This window comes from Bombina bombina, chromosome 5 (genome assembly GCF_027579735.1).
Source record: "Bombina bombina isolate aBomBom1 chromosome 5, aBomBom1.pri, whole genome shotgun sequence".
In the NCBI taxonomy this organism is placed as follows: Eukaryota; Metazoa; Chordata; class Amphibia; order Anura; family Bombinatoridae; genus Bombina; species Bombina bombina.
This window is the reverse complement of record NC_069503.1, coordinates 82,866,578-82,888,828: the sequence shown is the minus strand read 5'-3', so window position 1 is coordinate 82,888,828 and position 22,251 is coordinate 82,866,578. Positions and strand designations below refer to the sequence as shown.

The window sequence follows — 22,251 nt, the reverse complement described above, 5'->3', positions numbered from 1 at the left end:
ATCCGTGCATCTTATTCTTTATAGTAGTGTCTATTACATGCAGTTATATGAAAATGAGTGTATACTGTCCCTTTAAGCACTGTCTAAGATACCAATGTAAAATGTAGTGCTTTTAAAGACCTGAAGTAAACCATTATTATTATTATTATTAATAGTAAAAGCACAGAACCACATGAGAATCTCACTTGTACACCATTAGGTTACTGCTCTAATCGTACACTATGCGCCCCCATAGAAGTCTATTATGTGAGGGATTTAGCGCACCTATGCTATCCAAAGTGTAGATGTAAGCGCGACACAGACCATCAAATGACTGCTAAGAAATAACATTGGACTTGTAATATGAGCGCTAAAATGAAAAACATAAATTATGCTTACCTGATAATTTCATTTCCATTTGTACGAGGAGAGTCCACTGCTTCATTCATTACTTGTGGGAATGCAGAACCTGGCCACCAGGAGGAGGCAAAGACACCAAAGCCAAAGGTTTAAATACCTCCCCTACTGCCCTCATCCCCCAGTCATTATGCCGAGGGAACAAGAAACAGTAGGAGAAATATCAGGGTATAAATGGTGCCAGAAGAAAAACAAAAGAAATGTAGGTCCGCCCAACGGAGAACCGGGGCGAGAGCCGTGGACTCTCTTCGTACAGATAGAAATGCAATTATCAGGTAAGCATAATTTATGTTTTCCATCTAAAAACGAGGAGAACCCACAGCTTCATTCATTACTTGTGGGAAACAAATACCCAAGCTCTAGAGGACACTGAATGAAAAATGGGAGGGTAAAAAAAAGAAGAAGAGGCGGACCTGAGTCTGAGGGCACCACAGCCTGTAAAACCTTTCTTCCAAAAGCTGCTTCAGCCGAAGCAAACACGTCAAATTTGTAAAACTTTGAAAAAGTATGTAAGAAGGACCAGGTAGCTGCCTTACAAATCTGCTCCATAAAGGCCTCAGCTCTAGTTGAGTGAGCCGTAATCCTCTGAGGAGGCTTATGTCCCGCTGTCTCATAAGCCAGGCGAATCATGCTCCTCACCCAAAAAGATAGGAAAGTGGAAGAAGCATTCTGCCCCTTGCGCTTCCCCAAATAGACAACAAATAACGCTGAAGTCTGTCTGAAATCCTTCGTAGCCTGAAGATAAAACTTCAAAGCTCGAACCACATCCAAGTTATGAAGTAACTGTTCCTTTGAAGAAGAAGGGTTAGGGGACAAGGAAGGGACTACAATCTCCTGAATAATGTTGCGATCAGACACAACCTTCGGGAGAAATCCCAACCCAGTGCGAAGGAAAGTCTTATCTGTATGAAAAACCAGGTAAGGAGGCTCACATTGCAAGGCCGCCATCTCAGAGACTCTGCGTGCCAAAGCAATAGCCAGTAGAAAAAGAACCTTCCAAGACAGTATCTTAATATCAAGAGAATGCATAGGCTCAAATGGAGCCCTCTGCAAAACCCTAAGAACCAAATTCAAACTCCAAGGAGGAGCTGAATGTCTAAATACTGGCCTGATCCTGGATAGAGCCTGAACAAAAGACTGTATATCAGTAAGCTCAGCAAGCTTCTTGTGCAACAACACAGATAGAGCCGAAATCTGTCCCCTTAAGGAACTGGTCGCAAGTCCCTTCTCCAAACCATCCTGGAGGAAGGAAAGTATCCAGGATACCGTGACCTTATGCCAAGAATATCCACGAGTCTCACACCAGAGTAATTAGGTCCTCCACACCTTATGATAGATGCATTGGGTGACCGGCTTCCTGGCCTGAGAGTATCGAACTCTCAGAAAGCCCTCTCCTGGCTTAGACTAAGCGTTCAATTTCCATGCAGTCAGTCTCAGAGAATCTAGATTTTGATGTACAAAGGGGCCCTCTACCAGCACATCCCTGCGACAGGGCAACCTCCACGGAGGAGACAATGACATCCCCACCAGGTCCGCAAACCACATCCTCCGTGGCCACGATGGAGCAATCAGAATAGTTGATGCTTGCTCCGGGACACTACTCGAGGCAGAAGTGGTAACAGAGGAAATATGTAGACTAGGTTGAATCCCCAAGGCACTGCTAAGGCATCTATCAGTCCGGCCCGGGGATCCCTTGACCGCGACCCGAATCTCTGTAGCTTGAATTTGAGTCTGGATTCCACGCGATCTATCTCCGGAGTCCCCATCTATTGCAAATCTCTGCAAACAATTTGGGTGAAGAAAGCATTCCCCCGGATGAAACGATTGTCTGCTGAGAAAATCCAATTCCAATTCCCAGTTGTCCACACCCAAGGATGTGGATCGCTGACAGTGAGCAGATGTGGGTCTCTGCCCATTCCAGAATCTGAGATAATTCCCTCTTGGCTAGGGAGCTTCTCGTTCCCCCCTTGTGGTTGATGTAAGCCACCGAGGTAATGTTGTCAGATTGGAATCTGTTGAACTGGGACGAACCCAGGTGGGGCCAAGCCCTCAGAGCGTTGAAGGTCGCTCAAAGTTCCAGGGTGTTGATTGGAAGAAGCTACTCCTCTCAATCCCACCTGCCCTGTGTGCCTTCCTGGTACCCTAAAGAGCTCCCCATCCTGAGAGGCTTGCGTCCGTAGTCACAATCTCTCAGGATTGTCTCAGGAAGGATGTCCCCTGGGACAGCTGATCCGGATGAAGCCACCCAATTGAAGAGGTCGGAGATGGAACCTGGCGAATGGAATGACATCTATAGTTGATAAAATGAGTCAAATCACCTCCATACACCGGGCCACGGATGGCCTTGAGGAGGTTAGAATGGCAAGACAGTTGAAGGCAATTTTGCAACGTCTCTGATCTGTCAGGAATATCTTCATGGATACGGAGTCTATTATCGTGCCCAGGAACTCCACTCTGGTACTGGGAACCAGACAACTCTTTCCTGAGTTTTTCATCCATGAGATCGAAGAAGAAGAGCATGTAAATGGTCCTCTGCCAGCCAGATCAGGATGTTGTCCAGATAAGGTGCTACTGCAATACCTCTTGATCTCGCTCCCAGAACCTTCGTAAAGACTTAGGGCAGTAGCCAGACCAAATGGGGAGAGCTACAAACTGGAAGTGCTGGTCCAGAAAAGCAAATCTTAGGAACTTGAAGTGATCCTTGTGAATTGGCACATGAAGGTAGGCGTCCTTCAAGTCTATCGTAGTCATTAACTGACCCTCTTGAACTAAGGGCAGAATAGACCTCATCATCTCCATCTTGAAAGATGGGACCGACAGAAATTGTTTAAGCACTTAAGGTCCAGAATCGGGCAAAACGTGCCCTCCTTCTTTGCGACCATGAAAAGGATTGAATAGTACCCTAGACCTCTTTCCGCTAGAGGTACTGGTACAATTACACCTAGAGAGGAGGGATCCCTCACACACTCTAGTTTCCAAGATCCCTTGGAATGCTCAGGCTTTGTGGTAGGCTGCTGTCCAAATGAAAGGGATGAAAATTAGGACCCTTAGGTTTATTCTACTTATCCTGAGGTAGAAAGGCATCTTTGCCCCCCGTGACCATGGATATGATAGAGTCCAGGCCTGGACCGAAAAGAATCTTACCCTTAAATGGAAGGGAAAGTAATCTAGATTTGGACATCATGTCAGCAGACCACAACTTTAACCACAGGGCCTTCCGGGCCAGAACAGAAAAGCATGATGTCTTAGCATTCAAGCGAATAATCTTCATATTTGCATCACAGATAAACCAATTAGCTATCCTCAGGGTCTTAATTCTTTTCCTGTATCTCATCGAGGGGAGTCTCTGACAGAGAGTCACACCAATAGGTAGCAGCGACTGCCACCACAGCGACTGCCGCTGTAGGCTGAAATACGAACCCTGTGTGCTTATCCATGGGTTCCTTAAAATGACAATGTATCTTCAAGTGGGATAGTGCTGCGCTTAGTGAGCGTGGAGATAGCTCCAGCCACCATAGGGACAGATCCCCACAATTCTAGCTGAGAATACAGGGAACAATTTCTTAAACGAAGAAGAGGAAAAAGATGAACCAAGTCTCTCCCATTCATTCTTTAGAATATTCGCCATCTTTACGGGAACCAGGAAAGTCTGGGGCACCACCCTGTCCTCATAAACCTTATCAAGCTTAGGAATAGAAGGTTCCTCCGGCAACTTCGGTTCCGGAACCTCTAGAGTAGCCAACACCTCTTTTAATAAAAAGCGTAAGTGCTCCATCCTAAACCTAAAGTCTGGTTCCCCCGCAGCCGGATGTTTAGAGGCAGCAGATTCCGACCCAAAGAATGAGTCCTCCGAAGTATCCGAGTCCTCTGCCTCAGCGGATAATCTAGTCTCGGATATATCCAATGGAGTAGATTACCCCTGGGAAGGATAGCAATGTTTAACCTTTCGCTTGTGCTTAGCAGTGCGAGGAAAAGCACTGAAGGCCGCAGACACCGCCATTTGCAACTGATCCGCAAAATCTGGCGGCCACAGCGCCCATCCCGCAGGAGGATCAGTAGTGCACTGGGGAGCTGCATGTGTAAAACGGAGATTATTGTAGGGAACACACCTCGCAGGACGGAGGCCCCTCAGAGGTGGACGGCTCAGAGGTACTAAACACTTTGTTCTTTTTAGACATCACTAGTTATCAAGGCATGTTGAACATAGTAGAGCAGGCAGATATACCGTAGCCTCCTCACAATAAACACAGGCATTAGATTTATGCAAAGAGGAAGTACCCTCTAACGCATCAGAGTCCTCCATAGCTTGCGTCTTTAATATGGACTATAGAAAAATAAATGGCACCATTATACTCCCAATGGCCGGGGCACTCGGCACAGAGAAACCGCTTTCGTCTCCTGCAACCGACGGTTAGGAAAGGAAGAGAATGAGGCCACACCCGGTCACATGGAGTGCCATGCAGGATCGCCCCTGCAGCAAAGAAAAAGCATGCCAAACTAAACAGGCTGCACAGTAATAAAAATGACGGAAGAACCTGACTGTTCACACATTGCTAGAGCCACATCTCACACATATTGCAGCAAAAAAACACTAAAACAATCATGTATACATTCTGCCCTTTTCAATAATCACCTTCCGGAGATATTAACCCTTGATTCTATACAGATAAAAGGAGTCACACTGTGACCTTGTCTTCTTGTGTTATCATTACAGGTATAAAAAATTAAACAATCTTACCAGAATCTACGCCGTGGAACAGGAACACAGCCCTCATGTTTGACAGTGTTGTAATATTGATCCTGACATGGACTTTAGTGATAGGAATCAGGCAGTGAAACTCGTCAACACTAATTGTTTAAGGAGCTGTTAATACGAGTCTGAATAGTTTTCACAGAAAGACTCTCCCTGCATCTCCAGACCCTAACATTCGTTAATGCTCTCACTGAGAGGTTGACAAGACTACTTAAAACTCCAGTCCTATTCCGAAGAGTACTACCCTCCATAAGAGACTACTCCAATCTTCTGACACTTCTCTGCCATCCTCCTGTGACAAAAGGCAAAGAATGACTGGGGGATGAGGGGAATGGGGGAGGTATTTAAGCCTTTGGCTAGGGTGTCTTTGCCTCCTCCTCGTGGCCAGGTTCTGTACTCCCACAAGTAATGAATGAAGCTGTGGACTCTCCTTGTATTAAAATGAAACTTACTGTTACCTGAGCAACTAATATTTTGTGCTCCACATCTAGTCTAGCCCCATATTTAACACATTTAACCTTCTTAAACGGACATTAAACACTTTGAGTTAATCTAAAATGATAAATCGTATATATAACAATATACTTTCATTTTTTATTTTGTCCCCTTTTCCTGTAATTCTATTTTGAAATCGTGAGAATTTCAGTTCCAGGTAGAAATGGAAGTGCAGAACACTTTTATATTTTACCTAGCCATTGGCTGCACACTCTAGTGACCTATTTATAACTGTCTCTAATTGGCCACAGCAGAGAAGGTAACCTAAGTTAAGAAAAAAGGGTGTGTATGTGCGCTAACAGCTTGGGGAAAAAAATGTTATAGACCCTTAAAATGATCTCCGAGATATATATTTATCCAAAGTGTGCGTTAACAATTAATGTTTTATTTTATTTAATAAATGGATCTAACCAAAAACAGAATTTATGTTTACCTGATAAATTACTTTCTCCAACGGTGTGTCCGGTCCACAGCGTCATCCTTACTTGTGGGATATTCTCTTCCCCAACAGGAAATGGCAAAGAGCCCAGCAAAGCTGGTCACATGATCCCTCCTAGGCTCCGCCTTCCCCAGTCATTCTCTTTGCCGTTGTACAGGCAACATCTCCACGGAGATGGCTTAGAGTTTTTTGGTGTTTTAATGTAGTTTTTATTCTTCAATCAAGAGTTTGTTATTTTAAAATAGTGCTGGTATGTACTATTTACTCTGAAACAGAAAAGAGATGAAGATTTCTGTTTGTAAGAGGAAAATGATTTTAGCAACCGTTACTAAAATCGATGGCTGTTTCCACACAGGACTGTTGAGAGGAATTAACTTCAGTTGGGGGAAACAGTGAGCAGACTTTTGCTGCTTGAGGTATGACACATTTCTAACAAGACTTGGTAATGCTGGAAGCTGTCATTTTCCCTATGGGATCCGGTAAGCCATTTTTATTAAATAAGAATAAAGGGCTTCACAAGGGCTTTAAAGACTGGTAGACATTTTTCTGGGCTAAAACGATTGATTTATAAGCATTTTTAATAGTTCATAGCTTTGAGGAGTTATTTTATTCTTGAGAATTATGTAAAATAACCGGCAGGCACTGTATTGGACACCTTTTTCACTGGGGGCCTTCTCTAATCATAGGCAGAGCCTCATTTTCGCGCCTCTATTGCGCAGTTGTTTTTGGGAAGCAAGGCATGCAGATGCATGTGTGAGGAGCTCAGATACATAGAAAAAGCTTACTGAAGGCGTCATTTGGTATCGTATTCCCCTTTGGGCTTGGTTGGGTCTCAGCAAAGCAGATACCAGGGACTGTATAGGGGTTAAATATAAAAACGGCTCCGGTTCCGTTATTTTAAGAGTTAAAGCTTTCAAATTTGGTGTGCAATACTTTTAAGGCTTTAAGACACTGTGGTGAAATTTTGGTGAATTTTGAACAATTCCTTCATACTCTTTCACATTTTCAGTAATAAAGTGTGTTCAGTTTAAAATTTAAAGTGACAGTAACGGTTTTATTTTAAAACGTTTTTTGTACTTTGTTATCAAGTTTATGCCTGTTTAACATGTCTGAACTATCAGATAGACTATGTTCTGTATGTGAGGAAGCCAAGGTTCCTTCTCATTTAAATAGATGTGATGTATGTGACACAAAATTTAGAGAAAATGATGCCCAAGATGATTCCTCAAGTGAGGGGAGTAAGCATGGTACTGCATCATCCCCTCCTTCGTCTACGCCAGTCTTGCCCACACAGGAGGCCCCTAGTACATCTAGTGCGCCAATACTCCTTACTATGCAACAATTAACGGCTGTAATGGATAATTCTATCAAAAACATTTTAGCCAAAATGCCCACTTATCAGCGAAAGCGCGACTGCTCTGTTTTAGAAAATACTGAAGAGCATGAGGACGCTGATGATAATGGTTCTGAAATGCCCCTACACCAGTCTGAGGGGGCCAGGGAGGTTTTGTCTGAGGGAGAAATTTCAGATTCAGGGAAAATTTCTCAACAAGCTGAACCTGATGTGATTACATTCAAATTTAAATTGGAACATCTCCGCGCTCTGCTTAAGGAGGTGTTATCTACTCTGGATGATTGTGAGAATTTGGTCATTCCAGAGAAATTATGTAAGATGGACAAGTTCCTAGAGGTCCCGGGGCCCCCCGAAGCTTTTCCTATACCCAAGCGGGTGGCGGACATTGTAAACAAAGAATGGGAAAGGCCCGGCATACCTTTTGTCCCTCCCCCTATATTTAAGAAATTGTTTCCTATGGTCGACCCCAGAAAGGACTTATGGCAGACAGTCCCCAAGGTCGAGGGGGCGGTTTCTACTCTAAACAAACGCACTACTATCCCTATAGAAGATAGTTGTGCTTTCAAAGATCCTATGGATAAAAAATTAGAGGGTTTGCTTAAAAAGATGTTTGTTCAGCAAGGTTACCTTCTACAACCAATTTCATGCATTGTTCCTGTCACTACAGCAGCGTGTTTCTGGTTCGATGAACTAGAAAAGTCGCTCAATAAAGATTCTTCTTATGAGGAGATTATGGACAGAATTCATGCTCTCAAATTGGCTAACTCTTTTACTTTAGAAGCCACTTTGCAATTGGCTAGATTAGCGGCGAAAAATTCAGGGTTTGCTATTGTGGCGCGCAGAGCGCTTTGGCTAAAATCTTGGTCAGCGGATGCGTCTTCCAAGAACAAATTGCTTAACATACCTTTCAAGGGGAAAACGCTGTTTGGCCCTGACTTGAAAGAGATTATTTCTGATATCACTGGGGGTAAGGGCCACGCCCTTCCTCAGGATAGGTCTTTCAAGGCTAAAAATAAACCAAATTTTCGTCCCTTTCGCAGAAACGGACCAGCCCCAAGTGCTACATCCTCTAAGCAAGAGGGTAATACTTCTCAAACCAAGCCAGCCTGGAGGCCAATGCAAGGCTGGAACAAAGGTAAGCAGGCCAAGAAACCTGCCACTGCTACCAAGACAGCATGAGATGTTGGCCCCCGATCCGGGACCGGATCTGGTGGGGGGCAGACTTTCTCTCTTCGCTCAGGCTTGGGCAAGAGATGTTCTGGATCCTTGGGCGCTAGAAATAGTCTCCCAAGGTTATCTTCTGGAATTCAAGGAGCTTCCCCCAAGGGGGAGGTTCCACAGGTCTCAATTGTCTTCAGACCACATAAAAAGACAGGCATTCTTACATTGTGTAGAAGACCTGTTAAAAATGGGAGTGATTCATCCTGTTCCATTAGGAGAACAAGGGATGGGATTCTACTCCAATCTGTTCATAGTTCCCAAAAAAGAGGGAACATTCAGACCAATCTTAGATCTCAAGATCCTAAACAAGTTTCTCAAGGTTCCATCGTTCAAAATGGAAACCATTCGGACAATTCTTCCTTCCATCCAGGAAGGTCAATTCATGACCACGGTGGATTTAAAGGATGCGTATCTACATATTCCTATCCACAAGGAACATCATCGGTTCCTAAGGTTCGCCTTTCTGGACAAGCATTACCAGTTTGTGGCACTTCCATTCGGATTAGCCACTGCTCCAAGAATTTTCACAAAGGTACTAGGGTCCCTTCTAGCGGTGCTACGACCAAGGGGCATTGCAGTAGTACCTTACTTGGACGACATACTGATTCAAGCGTCGTCCCTACCACAAGCAAAGGCTCATACGGACATTGTCCTGGCCTTTCTCAGATCTCACGGGTGGAAAGTGAACGTAGAAAAAAGTTCTCTATCTCCGTCAACAAGAGTTCCCTTCTTGGGAACAATAATAGACTCCTTAGAAATGAGGATTTTTCTGACAGAGGCCAGAAAATCAAAACTTCTAAGCTCTTGTCAAGTACTTCATTCTGTTCTTCTTCCTTCCATAGCACAGTGCATGGAAGTAATAGGTTTGATGGTCGCGGCAATGGACATAGTTCCTTTTGCGCGAATTCATCTGAGACCATTACAACTGTGCATGCTCAGTCAGTGGAATGGGGATTATACAGACTTGTCTCCGACGATACAAGTAGATCAGAGGACCAGAGATTCACTCCGTTGGTGGCTGACCCTGGACAACCTGTCACAGGGGATGAGTTTCCGCAGACCAGAGTGGGTCATTGTCACGACCGACGCCAGTCTGGTAGGCTGGGGCGCGGTCTGGGAACCCCTGAAAGCTCAGGGTCTTTGGTCTCGGGAAGAATCTCTTCTCCCGATAAACATTCTGGAACTGAGAGCGATATTCAATGCTCTCAAGGCTTGGCCTCAGCTAGCAAAGGCCAAATTCATACGGTTTCAATCAGACAACATGACGACTGTTGCGTATATCAACCATCAGGGGGGAACAAGGAGTTCCCTGGCGATGGAAGAAGTGACCAAAATCATTCAATGGGCGGAGACTCACTCCTGCCACTTGTCTGCAATCCACATCCCAGGAGTGGAAAATTGGGAAGCGCATTTTCTGAGTCGTCAGACATTTCATCCGGGGGAGTGGGAACTCCATCCGGAAATCTTTGCCCAAATAACTCAATTGTGGGGCATTCCAGACATGGATCTGATGGCCTCTCGTCAGAACTTTAAGGTTCCTTGCTACGGGTCCAGATCCAGGGATCCCAAGGCGACTCTAGTAGATGCACTAGTAGCACCTTGGACCTTCAACCTAGCTTATGTATTCCCACCGTTTCCTCTCATCCCCAGGCTAGTAGCCAGGATCAATCAGGAGAGGGCATCGGTGATCTTGATAGCTCCTGCGTGGCCACGCAGGACTTGGTATGCAGACCTGGTGAATATGTCATCGGCTCCACCATGGAAGCTACCTTTGAGACAGGACCTTCTTGTTCAAGGTCCGTTCGAACATCCGAATCTGGTTTCACTCCAACTGACTGCTTGGAGATTGAACGCTTGATTTTATCAAAGCGAGAGTTCTCAGATTCTGTCATTGATACTCTTGTTCAGGCCAGAAAGCCTGTAACTAGAAAAATCTACCATAAAATATGGAAAAAATATATCTGTTGGTGTGAATCTAAAGGATTCCCATGGAACAAGATAAAAATTCCTAAGATTCTATCCTTTCTTCAAGAAGGTTTGGAGAAAGGATTATCTGCAAGTTCTTTGAAGGTACAGATTTCTGCTTTATCTGTTTTACTTCACAAAAAGCTGGCGGCTGTGCCAGATGTTCAAGCTTTTGTTCAGGCTCTGGTTAGAATCAAGCCTGTTTACAAACCTTTGACTCCTCCTTGGAGTCTCAATTTAGTTCTTTCAGTTCTTCAGGGGGTTCCGTTTGAACCCCTACATTCCGTTGATATCAAGTTATTATCTTGGAAAGTTTTGTTTTTGGTTGCAATTTCTTCTGCTAGAAGAGTTTCAGAGTTATCTGCTCTGCAGTGTTCTCCTCCTTATCTGGTGTTCCATGCAGATAAGGTGGTTTTGCGTACTAAACCTGGTTTTCTTCCGAAAGCTGTTTCTAACAAAAACATTAACCAGGAGATAGTCGTGCCTTCTTTGTGTCCGAATCCAGTTTCAAAGAAGGAACGTTTGTTGCACAATTTGGATGTAGTTCGTGCTCTAAAATTCTATTTAGATGCTACAAAGGATTTCAGACAAACATCTTCCTTGTTTGTTGTTTATTCTGGTAAAAGGAGAGGTCAAAAAGCAACTTCTACCTCTCTATTTTTTTGGCTTAAAAGCATCATCAGATTGGCTTATGAGACTGCCGGACGGCAGCCTCCTGAAAGAATCACAGCTCATTCCACTAGGGCCGTGGCTTCCACATGGGCCTTTAAGAATGAGGCTTCTGTTGATCAGATATGTAAGGCAGCGACTTGGTCTTCACTGCACACTTTTACCAAATTTTACAAATTTGATACTTTTGCTTCTTCTGAGGCTATTTTTGGGAGAAAGGTTTTGCAAGCCGTGGTGCCTTCCATCTAGGTGACCTGATTTGCTCCCTCCCATCATCAGTGTCCTAAAGCTTTGGTATTGGTTCCCACAAGTAAGGATGACGCCGTGGACCGGACACACCTATGTTGGAGAAAACAGAATTTATGTTTACCTGATAAATTACTTTCTCCAACGGTGTGTCCGGTCCACGGCCCGCCCTGGTTTTTTAATCAGGTCTGATGATTTATTTTCTTTAACTACAGTCACCACGGTATCATATGATTTCTCCTATGCAAATATTCCTCCTTTACGTCGGTCGAATGACTGGGGAAGGCGGAGCCTAGGAGGGATCATGTGACCAGCTTTGCTGGGCTCTTTGCCATTTCCTGTTGGGGAAGAGAATATCCCACAAGTAAGTATGACGCCGTGGACCGGACACACCTATGTTGGAGAAATGTGATATTCATGAAGTTCATCAAGTATATAAAATTTATTGGAGGCCAATATGTAAATATATCAATTGATCCAGCTAAAATAAAATATTCATAAAGTACATCAAATATATAAAATTTCTTAAAAACCAATATATAAATATATATGATGGTCATAAAAAATATAAAAAATGATAAATTGATTTCACTTCAATAAGATCTTATAGCTCAAATTTGATAGCCAAAGAGACAAGAGAGCGGTGGTTCCGGGTAGTTAGCACTTTCCCTTGTTATTGAGAACAGCACTGTCTCTTTTGTATAGAATATAGTACACCTTATAATAGAAAAAGTCCCACTTTATAGTAATGAAGCTGTATATGTTGGCGGTATCACTGTAATTCCACGCCTGGATGTTACATACAAATGAACAAGTCAATGGAATGCATATATTATGCTGTAGTTGTGCACATAGACCAATGGAAAAACACAATTTATGCTTACCTGATAAATTTATTTCTCTTGTGGTGTATCCAGTCCACGGATCATCCATTACTTGTGGGATATTCTCATTCCCAACAGGAAGTTGCAAGAGGACACCCACAGCAGAGCTGTAATATAGCTCCTCCCCTAACTGTCATAGCCAGTCATTCGACCGAAAACAAGCCGAGAAAGGAGGAACCATAGGGTGCAGTGGTTACTGTAGTTTAAATTTAAAAATGACCTGCCTTAAAATGACAGGGCGGGCCGTGGACTGGATACACCACAAGAGAAATAAATTTATCAGGTAAGCATAAATTGTGTTTTCTCTTGTAAGGTGTATCCAGTCCACGGATCATCCATTACTTGTGGGATACCAATACCAAAGCTAAAGTACACGGATGAAGGGAGGGACAAGGCAGGAACTTAAATGGAAGGAACCACTGCCCATAAAACCTCTCCCCCAAATATAGCCTCCGAAGAAGCAAAAGTATCAAATTTGTAAAATTTTTAAAAAATATGAAGCGAAGACCAAGTCGTCGCCTTGCAAATCTGATCAAAAGAAGCCTCATTTTTAAAGGCCCAAGTGGAAGCCACAGCTCTAGTGGAATGAGCTGTAATCCTTTCAGGAGGTTGCTGTCCAGCAGTCTCATAGGCTAAGCGGATTAAGCTTCTTAGTCAAAAAGAAAAAGAGGTTGCCGAAGCCTTTTGACCTCTCCTCTGTCCAGAGTAGACAACAAACAAAGCAGATGTTTGACAAAAATCTTTAGTAGCTTGTAAGTAAAACTTTAAAGCACGGACCACGTCCAAATTGTGTAACACAAGGATGGAACAACAATCTCTTGATTGATATTCTTGTTAGATATCACCTTAGGTAAGAACCCAGGTTTGGTACGCAGGACTACCTTATCCGTATGAAAAATCAGATAAGGAGAATCACATTGTAAGGCAGATAGCTCAGAGACTCTACGAGCCGAGGAAATAGCTACCAAAAAAAAGAACTTTCCAAGATAAAAGCTTGATATCTATGGAATGAAGAGGTTCAAACGGAACTCCTTGAAGAACCTTAAGAACCAAGTTTAAGCTCCATGGTGGAGCAACAGGTTTAAACACAGGCTTGATTCTAACTAAAGCCTGACAAAATGCCTGAACGTCTGGAACATCTGCCAGACGCTTAACTAGCTGACAATCGTTTTTCCAAACCTTCTTGGAGAAAAGATAATATCCTAGCAATCCTGACCTTACTCCATGAGTAACCCTTGGATTCACACCAATAAAGATATCTACGCCATACCTTATGGTAAATTTTCCTGGTGACAGGCTTTCGTGTCTGTCTTAAGGTATCAATAACTGACTCGGAGAAGCCCCGCTTTGATAAAATCAAGCGTTCAATCTCCAGGCAGTCAGCCTCAGAGAAATTAGATTTGGATGGTTGAAAGGACCCTGAAGTAGAAGGTCCTGTTTCAGAGGCAGAGACCATGGTGGAAAGGATGACATGTCCACTAGATCTGCATACCAGGTCCTGCGTGGCCACGCAGGTGCTATCAGAATCACCAATACTCTCTCCTGCTTGATCTTGGCAATCAGTCGAGGGAGCAGAGGAAACGGTGGAAACACATAAGCCAGGTTGAAAGACCAGGGCGCTGCTAGAGCATCTATCAGTGTCGCCTTGGGATCCCTGGACCTGGATCCGTAACACGGAAGCTTGGCGTTCTGGCGAGACGCCATGAGATCCAGTTCTGGTTTGCCCCAACGATGAATCAGTTGTGCAAATGCCTCCGGATGGAGTTCCCACTCTCCCGGATGAAAAGTCTGACGACTTAGAAAATCCGCCTCCCAGTGCTCTACACCTGGGATATGGATAGCTGATAGGTGACAAGAGTGAATCTCTGCCCAGCGAATTATTTTTGAAACTTCTAACATCTCTAGGGAACTTCTCGTTCCCCCTTGATGGTTGATGTAAGCTACAGTCGTGATGTTGTCCGACTGAAATCTGATGTACCTCAGAGTTGCTAACTGAGGCCAAGCCTGAAGAGCCTTGAATATCGCTCTTAGTTCCAGAATATTTAATGGAAGGAGAGACTCCTCCTGAGTCCACGATCCCTGAGCCTTCAGGGAGTTCCAGACTGCACCCCAACCTAGAAGGCTGGCATCTGTCGTAACAATTGTCCAATCTGGCCTGCGAAAGGTCATACCTTTGGACAGATGGACCCGAGATAGCCACCAGAGAAGAGAATCCCTGGTCTCTTGGTCCAGATTCAGTTGAGGGGACAAATCTGTGTAATCCCCGCTCCACTGACTGAGCATGCATAGTTGCAGCAGTCTGAGATGTAAGCGTGCAAAAGGCACTATGTCCATTGCCGCTACCATTAAGCCGATTACTTCCATACACTGAACCACCGAAGGGCGCGGAATGGAATGAAGAACCCGGCAGGAATTTAGAAGCTTTGATAACCTAGACTCCGTCAGGTGAATTTTCATTTCTACAGAATCTATCAGAGTCCCTAGAAAGGAAACTCTTGTGAGTGGGGATAGAGAACTCTTTTCCTCGTTCACTTTCCACCCATGCGACCACAGAAATGCCAGTACTACGTCCGTATGAGACTTGGCAATTTGGAAGTTTGACACCTGTATCAGGATGTCGTCTAAATAAGGGGCTACTGCTATGCCCCGCGGCCTTAGGACCGCCATAAGTGACCCTAGAACCTTTGTAAAGATTCTTGGGGCTGTAGCTAATCCCAAGGAAAGAGCTACAACTGGTAATGCCTGTCTTAAAAGGCAAACCTGAGAAACCGATGATGATCTTTGTGTATCGGAATGTGAAGATAAGCATCCTTTAGATCCACTGTAGTCATATATTGACCCTCCTGGATCAGTGGTAGGATGGTACGAATAGTTTCCATCTTGAACGACGGAACTTTGAGGAATTTGTTTAAGATCTTTAGATCCAAAATTGGTCTGAAGGTTCCCTCTTTTTTGGGAACCACAAACAGATTTGAGTAAAAACCCTATCCCTGTTCCTCCTTTGGAACTGGATGGATCACTCCCATAACTAGGAGGACTCGTACACAGTGAAAGAATGCCTCTCTCTTTATCTGGTGTGCAGATAATTGTGAAAGGTGAAATCTCCCTTTTGGGGGGGAAGCTTTGAAGTCCAGAAGATATCCCTGGGATATAAGTTCCAACGCCCAGGGATCCTGAACATCTCTTGTCCACACCTGGGCAAAGAGTGAAAGTCTGCCCCCTACTAGATCTGTTCCCGGATAGGGGGCCGTTCCTTCATGCTGTCTTAGAGGCAGCAGCAGGCTTTTTTACCTGCTTACCATTTTTCCATGTCTGGTTTGGTCTCCAGACCGTCTTGGATTGAGCAAAAGTTCCCTCTTGTTTATTATTAGAGGAAGTTGATGCCGCACCTGCCTTGAAGTTTTGAAAGGCACGAAAATTAGACTGTTTGGCCCTAGATTTGGACCTGTCCTGAGGAAGGGCATGACCTTTTCCTCCAGTGATATCAGCAATAATCTCCTTCAACCAGGCCCGAATAGGGTCTGCCCCTTGAAGGGAATGTTAAGTAGCTTAGATTTTGAAGTCACGTCAGCTGACCATGATCTAAGCCATATCGCTCTGCGCGCCTGTATAGCAAAACCAGAATTCTTAGCCGTTAGTTTAGTCAAATGAACAATGGCATCAGAATAAAAGAATTGGCTAGCTTAAGTGCTCTAAGTTTGCTAAGTATGTCCTCCAATGGAGTCGCTACCTGTAAAGCCTCTTCCAGAGACTCAAACTAGTACGCCGCAGCAGCAGTGACAGGGGCAATGCATACAAGGGGCTGTAGGATAAAACCTTGTTGAATAAATATTTTCTTAAGGTAACCTCTAATTTTTTATCCATTGGATCTAAAAAAAAAAACACAACTGTCCTCGACAGGGATAGTAGTACGCTTTACTAGAGTAGAAACTGCTCCCTCCACCTTAGGGACTGTCTGCCATAAGTCCCATGTGGTGGCGTCTATTGGAAACATTTTTCTAAAAATAGGAGGGGAAGAGAACGGCACACCTGGTCTATCCCATTCCTTATTAATAATTTCTGTAAACCTTTTAGGTATTTGGAAAAACATCAGTACACACCGGCACTGCAAAGTATTTATCCAGTCTACACAATTTCTCTGGCACTGCAATGGTATCACAGTCATTCAGAGCAGCTAAAACCTCCCTAAGCAACACGCGGAGGTGTTCAAGCTTAAATTTAAATGTAGAAATATTAGAATCAGGTATCTTTCCTGAGTCATTAACATCACCCACTGACTGAAGCTCTCTTTCCTCAGCTTCTGCATATTGTGAGGCAGTATCAGACATGGTTCTTAAAGCGTCAGTATGCTCTGCATTTTGTCTCACCCCAGAGCTATCTCACTTACCTCTAAGTTCAGGTAGTCTGGCTAATACCGCTGACAGTGTATTATCCATGACTGCCGCCATGTCTTGTAAAGTAAACGTTATGGGCGCCCTAGTTGTACTTGGCGCCATTTGAGTGTGAGTCCCTTAAGCGGGAGTCAAAGGGTCTGACACGTGGGGAAAGTTAGTCGGCATAACTTCCCCCTCGTCAGATTCCTCTGGTGATACATTTTTTAAAGACAGAAAATGATCTTTATTGCATAAAATGAAATCAGTACATTTGGTACACATTCTAAGAGGGGGTTCCACCATGGCTTTTAAACATAATAAACAAGGAGTTTCTTCTATGTCAGACATGTTTATACAGACTAGCAATGAGACTAGCAAGCTTGGAAAACACTTTAAATCAAGTTAACAAGCAAATATAAAAAACGGTACTGTGCCTTTAAGAGAAACAAATTTTGTCAGAATTTGAAAAACAGTGAAAAAATGCAGTAAATCAAACGAAATTTTTACAGTGTGTATAATAGGCTAACAGAGCATTGCACCCACTTGCAAATGGATGATTAACCCCTTAGTTCAAAAAACAGATAAAAAAAACGAAATAGACGTTTTTTAACAGTCACAACCAACTGCCACAGCAAGCTGTGGCCCTACCTTCCCCAATAAACGACTTTGGAAAGCCTTTGGGCCCTTTAGAGATGTCCTATAGCATTCAGAGGGCCTTTGAGGGAAGCTGGATGTCACAGTTTGTAATTTTAACTGCACCAACTGTAACTTTTATACTACAACAGTGGAAATTGTTTCTAGTCAAAATTTAAGCCAGCCATGTGGAAAAAACTAGGCCCCAATAAAGTTTTATCACCAAAGCATATATAAAAACGATTAAACATGCCAGCAAACGTTTTATATTGTAAATATCATAAGGGTATTACCCCTGGGAGTAAACATGATACCAGTCGTTATTAAATCACTGTATTCAGGCTTAACTTACATTAATCCGGTATCAGCAGCATTTTCTAGTGTTTTCCATCTCTAGAAAAAATTATAACTACACATACCTGATAGCATAAACTGCACGCCATTCTCTCGCTGAAGTTACCTCATCTGTGTAATCCCCTCAGACATATGTGAGAATAGCAATGGATCTTAGTTACAACCTGCTAAGATCATAGAAACCTCAGGCAGATTCTTCTTCTATTTACTGCCTGAGATAAAATAGCACAACTCCGGTACTATTTAAAAATAACAAACTTTTGATTGAAGAAAATAAACTAGCTATATTTAACCACTCTCTCCTACAACGTCCTTGCTTGTTGAGAGTTGCAAGAGAATGACTGGCTATGACAGTTAGGGGAGGAGCTATATTACAGCTCTGCTGTGGGTGTCCTCTTGCAAGTTCCTGTTGGGAATGAGAATATCCCACAAGTAATGGATGATCCGTGGACTGGATACACCTTACAAGAGAAATCAGTAAGTAACAGCACTGTCTCTGTTATATGGAATATAGTTCACATTTTAATGGCGCGATCAGGAACACTGTGACTAGACAGTGTTGCCGCAATACGCTGTGTAAAAACCAGACCCGCTCAGTAGAGCAAAGAACGGCGTTCTGGTAAAATGAACTTTTACATAAAAATGTTCTGCAAAACTTTAATGTATACATCTGCCGGTAAGCTAATGTTATATAATTCTGAACTATGCACTAAGTTTACTGCTCCTTTAAAGGGGACATGTAAGTCTAAATTAAACTTGCTTGATTCTGAAAGAGCCGGTGTTCTAACAGAATAGCAAACATATCAGATTAGGAAACGGAAGTGACGTTCCGTCAGCTGTCTGTTCTAAAATATTCACTGTGCATGCGTTCCTGCACATCCTAACCCATCAGATTCTATGTTGTTAGTGTGACCGTGTGCACTAACAACATAGCCATCAGATTGTTGGCACTTGTTAGAGCGTATGCGTCTACAAAAGCCGGAGGTTTATATATTAAACCTGCCACAAACTGCAGCTACTGGGCATGTTTATTATAAATTATATATACACACACATACACACACAGACATTGCGCTCAGTGTATACTAAGAATATAACCATCAGATTGTTATACACTTTTTTTTTTTAAATAAATGTGGTTATGCGGAGGAGCGCACACACACACATAAATAAATATATACACACAGGCGTTTGTAGACGCATGCGCTCTAACAAGTGTCCAACACTCTGATGGCTATGTTGTTAGTGTGCACAGCCGCACTAACAACATAGAATCTGATGGGTTGTGACGTGCATTGAAATGCAATTACACGAAGGAGCGCATGCACAGTGAGTATTTTAGATCAGAAAGCTGACGGAACGTCACTTCCGTTTGCTAATTTGATATGTTTGCTATTCTGTTAGAACATCGGTCATTCTAAAACACTTAAACTCACTTCAATTATCAAATTTACTTTGTTCTCTTGGTATTCGGTGTTGAAAAAGCATATGTACAGAGTGGATCTGTTTAAATCACTTTTCAGTAAACTTGATTTAAATGATGGTTTTCTACATAAAACTTACATTTTTAGAATAACAACTTTTCATATTATTTCCAGTAATATCAGAAAATTACTGATTCAGTTATAGATCATTAAAAAAAAAAAAGATAATTATGACATTTGGTCTATCTGAATTAAAGTTTTATTTTGTCTTTACTGTGACTTTAAAGGGACATTCAATTCATCAGGTTTATGCCATCTTTTGTTGAAAAGCAGGGACTTATGCTTAGGAGCCGGCCTATTTCTGGAACACTAAATGGCAGCAGTTTTGCACTATGTAGTGCTCCAGATGCCTACCTAGGTATCTCTTCAACACAGAACATCATAGGAACGAAGCAAATTTGAGAATAGAAGTAAATTGGAAACTTTTCTAAAATGGTATGTTCTATCTAACTCACAAAAGAAAAGTTTTGTGTTTTATATTTCTTTAAGCACATAGTTTCATGCAATCAATAGTACAATAATAACATGCTCTAAAAGAATAGAACATTTACTTTTTTGCACTTTTTGTCTTTAAATACATCTGAGTGGTATGGTGAGTTTAACTATCATCTGAACGGAAGAATAAAAGCGCCTCTGACCATGTGACAAACATCATCGATCTTACCCCTTTTATGATATCCTTTAGTATTAAATGCGCGAGAAGAGACATGAGGCCGCGTTTCAGAGGAAAAGCCATTGGGGATGCCAGGCAAGAGGAGCAAGTTTGTTGTTGGAGCACCTGGTACAGCAACGTTACGGTTGGCAGCTGCGCGAGTGGTTGGCGGAGGCGCCATGCAAGTTGTTGTTGTTGATGTTGCAGAGAGCACAGATCTTGATTGGGCCAATGTAGAAGGACCTTGTAATAAAAATAAATGTAAAAACGGACATTAGAATCAGTAAGTCCTACACAGTTGTGTGTATATTGTGTAAAACATATTAACACCATTTAATGCCAGAGGTTTAACCATTAATGCTTAACAGGACTGGTTTTCAAACCTGTCCTCAGGTCTCCCCAACAGTCCAGGTTTTCAGGATTACCTTGGTGAGAGCAGGTAAAATAACCATGTTACCAATCAGCTGATTATTTCACCTGCGCTCCAGTTCAGATATCCACAAAATGTGCACTGTTAGGGAGGTCTGAGGAGAGCTTTGAAAACCAATGCTCTACCGGTATTACCAGTTGTTAAAACATGTAAAGAAAGCATCCAATGCATGTGCAGTGCACCTTTTACTTCCAATGGTAAGCGCAAACTGGTAGTCGTGCACGTTTTGTACACGTATTATAAGTCGTCGGTTACGTTTTGTACACGTATTATAAGTCATCGGTTATGTTTTGTGCACGTATTATAAGTCGTCTGTTACGTTTTGTGCTCACGTCCTATGCAGAACAACTTGGTGGCTATTGTGCATTTAAAAATAACATGTGAGGTCTGTAGCAAAGAACTTAACCAAACACTCCTCTACTAGAGTGTGATTCTTGCATGCGATTCTTATCCAACATGAATTTATTGTGCGGCTCATAGAAATCTATTTTCTATACATATTAAATTAAAGAAATAATCAGAGGTGTAGCCTCTTCTATAGTAAACGCGTCCCTTTATTATCCCATAGGGGATACACAGAAAACATCACAACATTTCGGGGAGTTCCCCTTAGTCATGCGATCATTTACTGCTTTTGAGTTGTGGCCTTTGGTAGGCTTTCTTTTATAGGAGTGGTATAAGCTCCCCATACTGCTTGCAATCTTGTACTTAACTTGTAATCTAGACCATCACTGCATGCATTACAGTTGTGCCTGACTGCGAGTGGAACAGTAGTTCAGGGTGTGCGCAATCTGGTATCACAAATGAATGGGGGCAGAAAGGTGTTAGTGCGGTCTTTATTTTTAAGGATAGTGCAGCGATTGCCATTAGCGCGCTCATGTTATAGTGGCTACGTGATGTGCTCAAGCACAACCCAAAATAGTACTGTAAAATGTAACGCTTTTTACGGTCCATCGTCTGCTAGTTTGTAAAGCATAAGAAATGAGAATGCTACAAAAATAAAGGTTTAAGTTATATTCAACACCACAATAAACAAAGCTTTATTAATAAAAGAGGTTTTGTGTCAGAATGAAAATGGATATGGTATATAACAAGGGGAGTGACTGGCATGGGATAAAAGTGTGTATGTGTTTGCACAGTAGTGCTCGTGTGACATAATAAATGCAGCGTATTGCGGCCTGCCAGAGAAGAAGCCGTGAATATGAATACCCCTGTCCGCCCGTGTTTGATAAATCGAGGCCATAGCTTTTCTACTAAAGTCTCAGTTAGGGGAAACGTTTATGAAAGTTCATACAACTTCCTGCTGACAATGTGCAGTTTATAATATTGTTTAATTAAAGGGACACTAATTGCTAAATACATTTCACGCACCTCACTCTAATCATGGGTGCCGCCATTTTGGAATAGGTTACACTCCAGGTATCTGAAGGAGAGGTGCAAACAGGTCAGCACTAGACTGTACTGAAAGATAGAGTTCAACATAGTGGCACCCAGGAATAGGGAATAGCCTCGTATTTAGTGCTTAAAGGGACATGAAAAATACAATTTAAATAGAGAACTTTACAATGCACTTCTATTATTTGCCTCATTCTCATGGTATCCTTTGTTGAATAAGCAGCAATTTACTACAGCGAGCATTGGGTGAGCCAATAGTATGAGGCATAAATATTCAGCCACCAATCAACAGGTCCTGAGCCTACCTAGGTGTCATTTTCACCAAAGGAATCCAAGAGAACAAAACAAATTAGACAATAGAATTCAATTAGAAAGTTGTTTACAATCTCTTGCTCCTTTTAAATCGTGTAAAAAATGTGTTTTATGTCCATTTAATGAAATACAATTGCTGAAACTGACTAAAACATCATATTTGAAAATTATCATCAAAAAAAAGCTTGACCCCACA

At 42.6% G+C, this 22,251-nt stretch overlaps 1 protein-coding gene across 1 annotated transcript in view; it reads right to left on the bottom strand.

The window, feature by feature from the left end:
* The window catches only part of LOC128659929 (homeobox protein orthopedia), a 149,410-nt gene that overhangs the window by 37,678 nt on the left and 89,481 nt on the right, over nucleotides 1-22,251 (bottom strand). The window contains exon 7 of the mRNA XM_053713514.1: nucleotides 19,931-20,161. Coding sequence (XP_053569489.1) covers nucleotides 19,931-20,161 — 231 coding nt within the window. The remainder of the gene's footprint in view (nucleotides 1-19,930; nucleotides 20,162-22,251) is intronic.